Consider the following 12,313-nt stretch of genomic DNA (forward strand, 5'->3'; position numbering starts at 1 on the left):
TAGGCTAGCCATGGCACCCTCAAAAGCAGAGCGTAACCATTGGTCCAATGGTTACGCTCTGCTTTTGAGGGTGCCATGGCTAGCCTACATATATAATAGTAAGAAATATGAGTAAGAAAGAAGGACCGTTTCACAATTAAAGTAGATTTCCTTTCATCTACTTTAATTGTAAAACGGTCCTTCTTTCTTACTCATACTGCTATAACTGTTGATATAAAGGGATTTATCCTATATCGACAATCTAAATATGGCACTAAACTAAAATACTTTTTATGAGACCTTCTCAGATGCAATTATTTTGAAATCAGCTCTACTTGAGTGAAAAAATGGACCTAGCTCTTAATTGTTAGATGGTATTGGGGGAACAGTTTGTTTGTTCAATTTGATATTAATGAATTAGTTCTCTTTCATAATTCGACCCTTACACAACTATGAACAAGAATTTATGAACAAGAATGATTTATGAACAAGAATGATCGTTCTTAGATCAGTCTCAAGTCAAAATTGACCAATCAAATGCCTTGAGACTATGCTTAGCACGAACGACCCCCAATTGGTACCAATTGACCAGTTTTTATCGTACTCTTCTTCTCATCTTCCACTCTGTCCTGTTGTCCTGTCCTATCCTATCCTGTCCTGTCCTGTCCTGTCCTGTCCTGTCCTATCCATAAAACATTTCAGCTCTCCGCCCCAATCGATCGCTCTTTTCAGCTTGTGGGATTTCACCAATAGCTGCTATGTTAGCATCTCCCTACACTGACCATTAGCCTGTGCATGTGCTGGCTCCTTTTTATAAAGGCACTTTCACTTTTAAGTGTTTTTGTCCATGTGATTTTTGTCAACATAGATATATGTCCGCTCTTATTTCTGTCCCGGTGTTGTTGCAAAATCTGTACCAAGCCTTTGATTCCGATTAGAATGGGTAATAAACCTTGTGGAATAAATTAACTATCTAACTAAAGTAACCATTTTCGTAAAAGATTAGGTAACAAGCACTATGATAATGATTTTTTTCTTGCGTTCCTTAATGTGGCAGGGTTCTCCTGAAAGAGCTCATTCACCCAACCATTGATTTTTTTTTCTCATTCAGAGCCTTTGAGATATTTTCCCCATAAATCTCCGACAAAGTTGAATCTTCTGGGGGTGTATCTGAAATTTTGCAACAATACCGAGACCAACTCACGCTCACACACGCTCACAGAGGTATTCGATTATGTGAAACAAAACATGTCTGAACCAATGAGATTGTAAGATTTCGCTTTGTGGAGTAAGTGTTTACGTCCAAAGCGGAATCTGATTGGTTCAGCAAAAAAAAGTCACATAATCGAATACGATAAGGCTTTGTGTTTTGTGTCCTCTTCCTCAATGTTGTGTTGTTTTTCTGGTGGTTTGTTGCGCATGCAGACAAGTCAATAGACGCGTGGAACAGCTGCAGGAGCACAGTATTACTCGCACTGAAATCACACAAAGGTATTCCCCCCCGGTCACACTCACTGTATTGCCCCCTCCCACCCCCCGCACGAAGGGCCCAATCATGAATTGAGTTTCTGTGAAAGAATAACTGTTGTAAGAATCTCACTGTTGTAAGAATCTCACTGTTGTAAGAATCTCACTGTTGTAAGAATCTCACTGTTGTAAGAATCTCACTGTTGTAAGAATCTCACTGTTGTAAGAATCTCACTGTTGTAAGAATCTCACTGTTGTAAGAATCTCACTGTTGTAAGAATCTCACTGTTGTAAGAATCTCACTGTTGTAAGAATCTCACTGTTGTAAGAATCTCACTGTTGTAAGAATCTCACTGTTGTAAGAATCTCACTGTTGTAAGAATCTCACTGTTGTAAGAATCTCACTGTTGTAAGAATCTCACTGTTGTAAAAATCTCACTGTTGTAAGAATCTCACTGTTGTAAGAATCTCATACTCGTATTTATGAACAAGAATGATCGTTCTTAGATCAGTCTCAAGTCAAAATTGACCAATCAAATGCCTTGAGACTATGCTTAGCACGAACTTAAGAGCCAGCATTTTGTTCATAAATATGGGTGTTAGTCTAGCTGTAGTTTTCTTCTTCTCAGTACTGGTCTTAACCTTCTGAGAATGTCCCATCTGTTAGCCATAGAATTTAGAGTGCTTGAGTCCCAAAGGATTAAGCTTTTAATTACACGTCTCCTCTGTACCATAAACAGTGGTTTCAAGTTTATGCTGTCGACTTTTTAACACGAGTTTTTTTATCAACAAATTTTCGTTTACTTTGGAGAGAGAAAAAATGTCTTGCGGGGATACTTAGTACTCTATTTTTTTATTTATTTATTTTTTTTTTTTTTACAAAATCCTAAATTTGGTGTGTTTTCAAAAGACTCAATTATTCCAAGTTCATTCTATCATTGGACTTTTTCAACGCCAGGTTTTTATTTTTAGAACAGCAATTTTTTCTTTGTTTACTTTGGAGGAAAAAATGTCTTGCAGGTACGCTGGGAGCTGGGACTCAATTATTAAACTGATTCTCGTCTCAGGAGGTTACAGTAGCCAGCCAGTCGTAGTGAATTTGTAGTGTCTCATACTTTCCTCTCAGATTTCTTGTATTTTATTAAAAAAGAAGATACCTTGATTAGACTGCTTGAGTGAGACTGAAGTAATTTTAACCTCAGTAGTCCAAACAGGGTTTTTCTTTCAAGACATTTACCTCTGAGTATATTAGATGCACCTCTATGTAGTTTATCTGTTTTTATATCCCCTTTGTTTACCGTCATTTTGTGTGTATTTTCAGTTTCAGAAATGTCTAGTTCTAATCTAGTAATCCTAGTTGTTCCTAGTACAGTCGAACCTGTCTAAGTGGGAAACCTGGATAAGTGGGAAAAAATTGTCGGTCCCTTGGTTTCCCACTTAGACAGGTTCGACTGTAGTTGTAGTAATTTGTTCTCTAGTGGTTCGTTCTATTGTACATTTGTGTGTATTTTCAGTTTCAGAAATGTCTAGTTCTAATCTAGTAATCCTAGTTGTTCCTAATACAGTCGAACCTGTCTAAGTGGGAAACCTGGATAACTGGGAAAAAAATCGTGGCCCCTTCATGGCAACCTCTCTAAGTAGGACACCTTTTAACTGGGAAACCTGGATAAGTGGGAAAAAAATTGTCGGTCCCTTGGTTTCCCACTTAGACAGGTTCGACTGTAGTTGTAGTAATTTGTTCTCTAGTGGTTCGTTCTATTGTACAAATTGTTTATTTATTAGTTGTTTATTAGACGTTAAGACCACTTTTTTCAGTTTGTTATAACTCTTATATTCCTGTAGAGCCCGCGAAATCGAAAGTACCTACTTCGTAGCTAAGTTTGAATGTGATGTAGAGTTGAATTTTGTTCCTACCACAGCTTTAGGTACTTTTTCGAGTAGTTAGCAGTTAGCTACCTTATCTTCCTCATGACCTGTCATCGAATGACACACAACTTCAATGACACACAGCAAACAACTTCCATGTAAAGCCTCGTTTCCCTCAAAAGTTAATGTTAAAATGTCTGATTCAATTCTGTTCCTAACGGGGTCACAAGGTTTGATATTCCCTGAGAAATGAAAAGGGATAAAAGGAGGGCGGAAAAATCTCGGAAATTATCGTCCTAATAAGTCACAGCGGGGGAACATGATTTCTCTCATTATTTTGAATGATTTTCTTCGATGACTCTTATATTCCTGTATAACCCGCGAAATCAAAGTACCTACTTCGTAGCTAAGTTTGAATGTGATGTAGTGTTGAATTTTGTTCCTACCACAGCTTTAGGTATTTCGAGTAGTTAGCAGTTAGCTACCTTATCTTCCTCATGACCTGTCATCGAATGACACACAACTTCAATGACACACAGCAAACAACTTCCATGTAAAGCCTCGTTTCCCTCATAAGTTAGTGTTAAAATGTCTGATTCAATTCTGTTCCTAACAGGGTCACAAGGTTTGATATTCCCTGAGAAAAGAGAAAAAGGGAGGGCGGAAAAATCTCGGAAATTATCGTCCTAATAAGTCACAGCGGGGGAACATGATTTCTCTCATTATTTTGAATGATTTTCTTCCCTTTTCTTTCTCTTTCTTTAAAAAAAAGTCTGTCTTTCAGATAAAAAAGAACATAGAATTCCCCTTAAAGTTGTGTGTTATTTGGCGCTTCATTTTGATGCACAGTTTCTTGGAATGTATGGGATGACTCACATAACATTACTATTTTTGTCTCTTCATTTCAGAAGAATTCTACAGCCCAAGTCTCAACAAGAAATGCCGAAATTCCAGTAAGTTATATTGAACTTTGTTTAGGATTCTAAATGCAAGTTTAGGTTTAGCTTAAAGCTTGACTGCTTGAGTCATATTCAATGAATGAGTTTTTTTTTAGAAGTTACGTCAAAAGTGATTTTACAAAACGTATTCTCTCTTTCTTTCAAGTCAAAGTGAAATTGACAAATTAGGCTTTTTTCTTACATTTTTTATTTGGAACGGAGGTCCATCTATCAGGAAGAGTCGCAGTCGTCTGTAGATAGCGATCAGCGAGGTAAATAGAACAAACAACGAACGGTGCGAGGTATAGAAAATCGCTAAAGATTACTCTGGAAAGGATAGAAACCTCCGTGGCCGAGTGCGTGTCACACTAGGCTTGCACACCGGGGGTCCCGGGTTCGATTCCCGGCGGGGTCAAAAAGGTTTTTTTTTTCCGAATCTAATGGATCCATCGAATCCAGATTCATTAAAAAATAAAAATAAAAACGCGTATTGAAAATGCGAGTTCAGTGAATCCAAGTGATCCTCGGGGACTGGGTTCGTTTGGTTCACAGTAGTAGAAGATAGGGATTCCAAAGAGAGAAGTAAAAAAAAAAGCTCTTTGTAAGAAAAATGAAAGGGAATCCAAAGAATTCAGCAACATATTTCCAGAGCAGTTCATGTGAGGCCGTCATATATTAGGAAATAACAATGAAAGTTTAATGTGCAACACACATGAACTCGTCTGATATCTGAGACCTTGAATCCCTCATGATGGTGGCGCTCTAATTAAATTCCTGATAACGAAATGCAATTATGTCCTCGGGGACTGGGTTCGTTTGGTTCACAGTAGTAGAAGATAGGGATTCTAAAGAGAGAAGTAAAAAAAGCTCTTTGTAAGAAAAATGAAAGGGAATCCAAAGAATCCAGCAAGCATATTTCCAGACCAGTTCATGTGAGGCCGCCATATATTAGGAAATAACAATGAAAGTTTAATGTGCAATACACATGAACTCGTCTGATATCTGAGACCTTGAATCCCTCATGATGGTGGCGCTCTAATTAAATTCCTGATAACGAAATGCAATTATGCATAGAACGTGGAACTGGGAAGAATTGCTGATACGGCACTTTCCGTCCAATTAAAAGAGATGAATTGATCACGCATATTACAGAATGGGATAATTACTCGTGTAATTTTGGTTGGGTGGAAGAACTCACTCAGAGAGATGTATTCAAAGGAAGTTAATAAAGGTATCTTATATTTGTACTTACTGTTCCAATAGAACTGAAGATTCTACCCCATTAGTAGACTAGGTATTCCTAATGAGGGGCCAAATTTTCAAATAATTGGATATTAACATCGAAGGAACGGTTAGCTGTATTTTGACAGTTTTCAACCGCTTTTTGGGAGTTTTCAACTCTAGGGGAGTTTTCAGGATAAGGTATGTTGTGTGATGTTCACACACGATTTTCAGTATATTATTTGTATTTTTATTTAGTACAAATTTTTAGAGGACGCCGACCCTATTTAAATTGGACAAGGCTAGGAAGAAGAAGAGGACAATTTTTTAGTGGAAGAAAAAAATAAATAAATCACTCTGAAAAATTTCTCTTTCTTTCCAGGTTTGAGGTGGAGGGATCCAAATCTGACCGAGGTGATCAGCTTCCTGAGTAATCCAAATAATGTAATTAAAGCTAACGCTGCTGCCTATCTCCAGCACCTGTGCTACATGGATGACCCGAACAAACAGAAAACCAGATCTCTGGGAGGCATTCCTCCTCTAGTGAAGCTGCTGGGCCATGAGAGTCCGGACGTGTTTCGAAATGCTTGTGGAGCGTTGAGGTGAGTCATCGCCACCGTCAAATATGGCACTTATGTTTGCCAAAATATGGCACTATTGTTATTGAAATTTAAATAATAGTATCAATATAAGTAAACCCTGAAAAAAGGCTTCGAAACAAGGCGTTTGAGATCGCCAAATGTGGCACTTAATTTTGCCGAAATATGGTAAGGTAATGTGGTCCTTAAATTTCAAAATAAATAAATACTAAAAAGAAAGGCTTCCAAATTATTAAGACATGCATAAAAGAAAACAAAACCAGGTATGTATTTTTAGATTTGCTTTTTTTTTAGAATAACCGTTGGCTTTCAATAATGTTCGAAGTCAGATTTCGAATAGAATCACACACAAAATATACTTTTAGGAATAACATAATCCCACTTTGGTTTACAGGAATCTATCATACGGTCGGCAGAACGATGAGAATAAACGGGCGATCAAGAACGCAGGCGGTATTCCGCTTCTGATCAATTTGTTGCGGAAAACCGCAGATGCGGAAGTGAAAGAACTGGTGACGGGGGTTCTCTGGAACCTCTCCTCGTGTGAGGACCTGAAAAAATCCATCATTGATGATGGCCTTCAGGTAAGATACTCCATTCTCAGCAGTATTGAAGTTTTTTCGGCTGGATACGGCCATATCCTGGCATTTGAACCTGAAACTTCCTGATTACCAGCTGACTCAGCTGAGTAAACAGGAATATGAGTGCTTATTTATTCTGCTCGCATGGGATTGAAAAGTCCAGCAGTAGGCTACTACTATTATTGTGGTCAAATTCTCAAATTATATTGAGAATATAATTCCATACCTCCGCTGGGATGGAATCCACGCCCTCCTGTTTACCAGGCGAGCGTCTTGACCACTATACCACAGAGGCAGAATTATGTTGTAATGAATTTGATGGCACATTCGTTTTCTTTTGACAAAATTTTTGATGGCCAATTCGAGGAAATCAGGCTGTATCTCGCAAATTATTGGTGTAAAAAAAAGTGGATATAACTTTCGATTTTTTTGATATTGGCTTGTTATAAACGCATATTTCGTGAACCATCATTCCTAGAACCCTTACATGTACACCGATCGATTTCTCGTGAAAAGTTACATAGGAAAGACTCCTTGGTCATCTTAAATACTCTAATGGAAACTCTTGTCGAAAAAAAATCATTTTGAAATATTTGGAGATATCACAGAGAGGAGAGAGGGAGCAGAGAGAACCTTCCAGTCTGAAAGCAGAAAAGAGAATGAGCTCTGACAAAAATCTAGGTCTGAAGAAACCTCCCCTTGACCCCCTACTACCAAAAACCATGTAAGGGGTCAGGGGAAATGTAGGGGGTTGAGGGGAGGATTCTCCTACATTTTGACCATAGGTTTGAAGTTCGGAATTAATTTACTCATTTCCCCTTCATTTTCATAAGTAGAAGGTCCTCATCGATTCTTCTGTGATAAGTCACCTATTCGCGGTTTGCTCGCGGTATCCGCGGTTTGTTCGCGGTATCCGCGGATTGTTCCGGTTATCCGCGGATTGTTCGCGGTATCCGCGGATTGTTCGCGGTATCCGCGGATTGTTCGCGTTATTCGCGTTTTGTTCGCGGTATCCGCGGAATGTTCGCGGTATTCGCCGTTTTGTTTCGCGGTATCCGCGGTTTGTTCGCGGTATTCGCGCGTTTGTTCGCGGTATTCGCGTTTTGTTCCGACAGGAAATCGATCGTGTACATGGTAAGGGTTCTGGAAAAGTGGGTTCCCAAAAAATACGCTGTTAAAAACACAAAAAAAAAAAAAAAAAAAAAAAAAAAAAAAAAAAAAAAAAAAAATCGAAAGTTATATCCCCTTTTTTTTACACCAAAAATTTGCGAGATACGGCCTGATTTCCTCGAATTTGCCATCAAAAATTTTGTCAAAAGAAAACGAATGTGCCATCAAATTCAAGGAGTTTTTTGCCCGATTATTGTTCCATACATAATTTCAGAGTATTTACTTCTCAAATCATGTGAGAAATCTATTTATTCTTTGTCATGAAAATCCAAAAATGGCATAAAAAAAAACTCTCACAAGAAAATCTAAAACATGAATTATATTTGCGGTAAAAAAAGAGCTGAAAAAAATCGGCGTTTGCCTGAGATCGAACCCATAACTGCGAATATCGCGAACAAACCGCAGATACCGAGAACAAATCGCGAATACCCATTTTTGGATTTTGAAATTATGTATGGAACAATAATCGGGCAAAAAACTCCTTGAATAAGTTGTTGTTGTTAATGCTTGAGATTGACTATTATATGATTTTTCTCCTTGCGTCCCAACATTTGGATACTATTTTGTCGTTGTTTGTTAAGTTTGAGTAGACTGCAATGTGATCCGCGTTCATATTTTTCAAAACAAGACGAGACGAATATTTGATGATTTGAATTTGGTTTCAGGTGGTGGTGAACCACATTATCATACCTCACTCGGGCTGGGACCCAGTATCAGCGGGTGAAACCTGCTGGTCCACCATTTTCCGAAACACATCCGGTGTGCTGAGGTAAGTAAAGTAATTACAGAAATCATAATTTCCGGGGTCAAGTGGATATCATCGGACGTCCCGGATTCGATTCCCAACAGTGTCGAATTTTTTTCGGCTCTGTGCTTTAAACACGGGGTGCACTCAGCCTCGTGAGGGCAATCGAGTTGCTACTTATCAGTATCGATCCGTAGCGGCATTACCACGGTAAAAAGAATAATAAAATATGGAAATTGATTGGAAAGGAGGTACTTAGTAATGCTACGATATCTACAACGTAATCAACCAGGGCCAAATCCGATTGGTTGATTTTTAAAAATTCCAAAATTTTAGCCAATCCAATTTGCTGAAAGCGAGATTAAAAGTTAAACGGAATAAACTCCGTTTAAAATCTCAATTTGTGGGCCCGGACCTCAATCTGTTCCTATGCTTCTAAGTAAATTATCCTATTGAATTTCAGGAATGCCAGTTCAGCGGGCGAGTACGCTCGGAAGAAGCTGCGAGAGTGCGAGGGTCTGATCGATTCCCTTCTGTACGTCGTCAAGTCTGCCATAGAGAAGTCCAATATCGGGAACAAGAGCGTGGAGAACTGCGTGTGTATTCTGCGCAACCTGTCGTTCCGATGTCAGGAGGTCGAGGATCCCAACTATGACAAACACCCGGTCGTGTCGCAATCTCGAACCAGCCCCCAAGCCAAAGGTAAGTCAAACATTTGGAATCGTCCTATAGACCTCCTGTCGGTGTGTTAACCCATGAGAGCTGAGGCCTACATTAAAGTCACACCAAACTTGACCAAACCCAGTTCTCTCTTTTTCGCTAATATCTCAGTCGGTCCACGTCAGAGTGCATCAGAGATTTGTGTGTTTGTTAGATGTTAGAAAACAAAATTTCCAACTATTATGTGACATATTTACTCAATACCGGTACGGAGTTAGAAGCGGTTTAAAAAAAATCTCTTATGGGTTAAAGACAAATAAACATTTTATTTTTTTATTTATTTAATATATACCTTATTTATACTGTCGGCTAAGACTAAAAAATTCCTTTATGCCAACAGTTTTGCCAACAAAACATAACTCACACACATACATACCCCAGATTTCTCTTTAACATGTAAAAAAGACATGAAATGTATCCTATATACATACATAACCATTATCATTCTGTCCTTTTGGACAGGTCGATGAGATGTAACCTATGATTATTAATTTCTTCGTCATCGTTTCTAATAATTCGTTTATGTGCCTCTGTGTTACACGCTGTCCTTGCATTTAATAGAGGAAGCCCAAGGTGAGTCCCTAGGGAATTTTTGTCATCTGTTTCTAAATCGTTACTGTAAAATATTGTAAATTTTATTTGAGGATGTGAAGGAGATTGTGAAAGAATAGTCGGTGTTGTAAAAATAGTTATCACGATTGTCGTTTAATAGTACTTATGTGTTGTAAAAATAGACATCCACATTACACACATACAAGAATACTTGGGTGGTCGACATTTTTACACACATGATGTGGTCAACCAAAATTATATTAATAACTTTACTGTAAAAAAAAGAAATTGTAAATAAATTAAGTTGGATTTACAAGTTACAAAATGTGAATCCAATTGCCAAAGGAACAAGGGGTCTCGTGTTTTTAAATATTAAATTTGGTATTTGGTGCTAAAAAAAAAAAAAAAAAAAAAAAAAACACACACACACACACACACATTAACGCGTTTGCTCCTCCTGAAATGTACAATTGTACACACCCACTTACTTCAGTTTTCTTTTAGTTTGAAATTCCGTAAACTTGGTTGATCGTATTTTTATACTTGGCTATACACACACCCCACCGTGTGCAAATTTTGACACCTACATTATACACGGTTTGAATACTTATCACGAATCAGGACACATTTCACGCTCTTGAGGTACAACTCGCAATATTCACTCCTCAAATATGACGAGAAGTGACGTGAATAGGAAAATGTGCCTTACAGAAAATAAAGATCTTATGAGAACCTGATTGACACTATTTCTTTGGAATCTAAGTAGTTTTCTTTTCCTTAGCATGCAATCTTTGTCAAGGTAAGATTTATCTGAGTTATCAGCTTTCTTTCTAAACTTCCAAATGATTTCCATTTAGAATGTTTATGTAGTTTTCATGCTCTTTAAAACCCCCTCTCTAAATGGTATACTTTTCAACATTCCTTCTTAACAAGAGAATTTTCGTTTTGTTTGTTGAAAGCTAAGCGTTCAGCCGTACATGCATTTAGTTTTGCTTGATACCGAGTACATTTCATACACATTACACTTCGTCTCACCACACAATCTTTTCTCTTCTCGCTGCTTATATTTTATAGATCTGAACTAAGCTACTGGCTGTAATTGACTTTGATTTTCTTTATTTTTACCATTTTGCCCCTCTTGTTTTTTTGTGACGTCCGAGAAAATCCCTGTTTTTTACCCCCGAGAAAAAGTAGAAGACAACTGTTTTCCTAGAGTCCCCCTCACCAAAGAAAATGAACCTCGTATTAGAATACAGTGTGAAAAATATACTACTTTGACAAAGAAATCCAGAATAGACGTAAACCTATAAGACAATACTATTTTAAAACCTCATTCAGCCGAAACTGCTTCGGGAAAATATTGATTATGAAGAAATCATGTACCTAATATTGTTCTCTTTGTAGTTTCACTGTAATACCTGAGAAACTAACATTAATTCATGAAGAGGTTGCAATATTTTACAGTTACGATTTCCCAAAGGGATGAAACCATCTGGTTAGGCTAGTTTAGTAAGAAAATTGTCAGAAATACTTGGTCTTGTGGCCTAAAGTAGTCAGACGTTGAGTTGTTTTACCCATTTACTAAGTCAACGATGTGTTGACCAACTCATTCAACAAACGTTGTCTATAACTAATCTTTTGTGTTTGATTGCAGGAGAAAACTTAGGATGTTTCGGAGCGAGTAAGAAGAAGAAAGAATCTCAACAAGTGCAGCAGCAAGTGGCTACTGTAATACCTGAGAAACAAACATTAATTCATGAAGAGGTTGCAATATTTTACAGTTACGATTTCCCAAGGGGATGAAACCATCTGGTTAGGCTAGTTTAGTAAGAAAATTGTCAGAAATACTTGGTCTTGTAGCCTAAAGTAGTCCCAATCGTGCAAGAAACGTTTTCCATACCTCGCTAATGTGTTAGATTCTTCTGGTGTTTTGAACGTTTTTTTGTTTACCCATTAACTAAGTAAACGTTGAGTTGTTCAATTCATTAAACTAAGTCAACGTTGTTGAGTTGTTCAACCCATAAACTAAGTAAACGTTGAGTTGTTCAACTCATTAAACTAAGTCAACGTTGAGTTGTTTTACCCATTAACTAAGTCAACGATGTGTTGACCAACTCATTCAACAAACGTTGTCTATAACTAATCTTTTGTGTTTTTGTGTTTGATTGCAGGAGAAAACTTAGGATGTTTCGGAGCGAGTAAGAAGAAGAAAGAATCTCAACAAGTGCAGCAGCAAGTGGCTAAGAGCGTGAAATGTGTCCTGATTCGTGATAAGTATTCAAACCGTGTATAATGCAGGTGTCAAAATTTGCACACGGTGGGGTGTGTGTAATTGTGTATAGCCAAGTATAAAAATAGGTCTTCGATCAACCAAGTTTACGGAATTTCAAACTAAAAGAAAACTGAAGTAAGTGGGTGTGTAAATTGTACATTTCAGGAGGAGCAAACGCGTTAATGTGTGTTGTTTTTTTTTTT

The 12,313-nt window shown here is 37.7% G+C and overlaps 1 protein-coding gene across 1 annotated transcript in view; it reads left to right on the forward strand.

Annotated features, from left to right (window-relative positions):
• LOC103506487 (catenin delta-2-like) overlaps positions 1–12,313 on the forward strand; it is a 43,219-nt gene that overhangs the window by 18,007 nt on the left and 12,899 nt on the right. The window contains exons 3-11 of the mRNA XM_026821525.1: positions 1,405–1,470; positions 4,221–4,265; positions 4,440–4,522; positions 5,854–6,073; positions 6,465–6,654; positions 8,487–8,590; positions 9,030–9,268; positions 11,493–11,618; positions 12,010–12,125. Of these exons, the coding sequence (XP_026677326.1) occupies positions 1,405–1,470; positions 4,221–4,265; positions 4,440–4,522; positions 5,854–6,073; positions 6,465–6,654; positions 8,487–8,590; positions 9,030–9,268; positions 11,493–11,618; positions 12,010–12,125 (1,189 nt within the window). The remainder of the gene's footprint in view (positions 1–1,404; positions 1,471–4,220; positions 4,266–4,439; positions 4,523–5,853; positions 6,074–6,464; positions 6,655–8,486; positions 8,591–9,029; positions 9,269–11,492; positions 11,619–12,009; positions 12,126–12,313) is intronic.

This window comes from Diaphorina citri, unplaced genomic scaffold, assembly GCF_000475195.1.
Source record: "Diaphorina citri unplaced genomic scaffold, Diaci psyllid genome assembly version 1.1 scaffold238, whole genome shotgun sequence".
Classification (NCBI taxonomy): Eukaryota; Metazoa; Arthropoda; class Insecta; order Hemiptera; family Psyllidae; genus Diaphorina; species Diaphorina citri.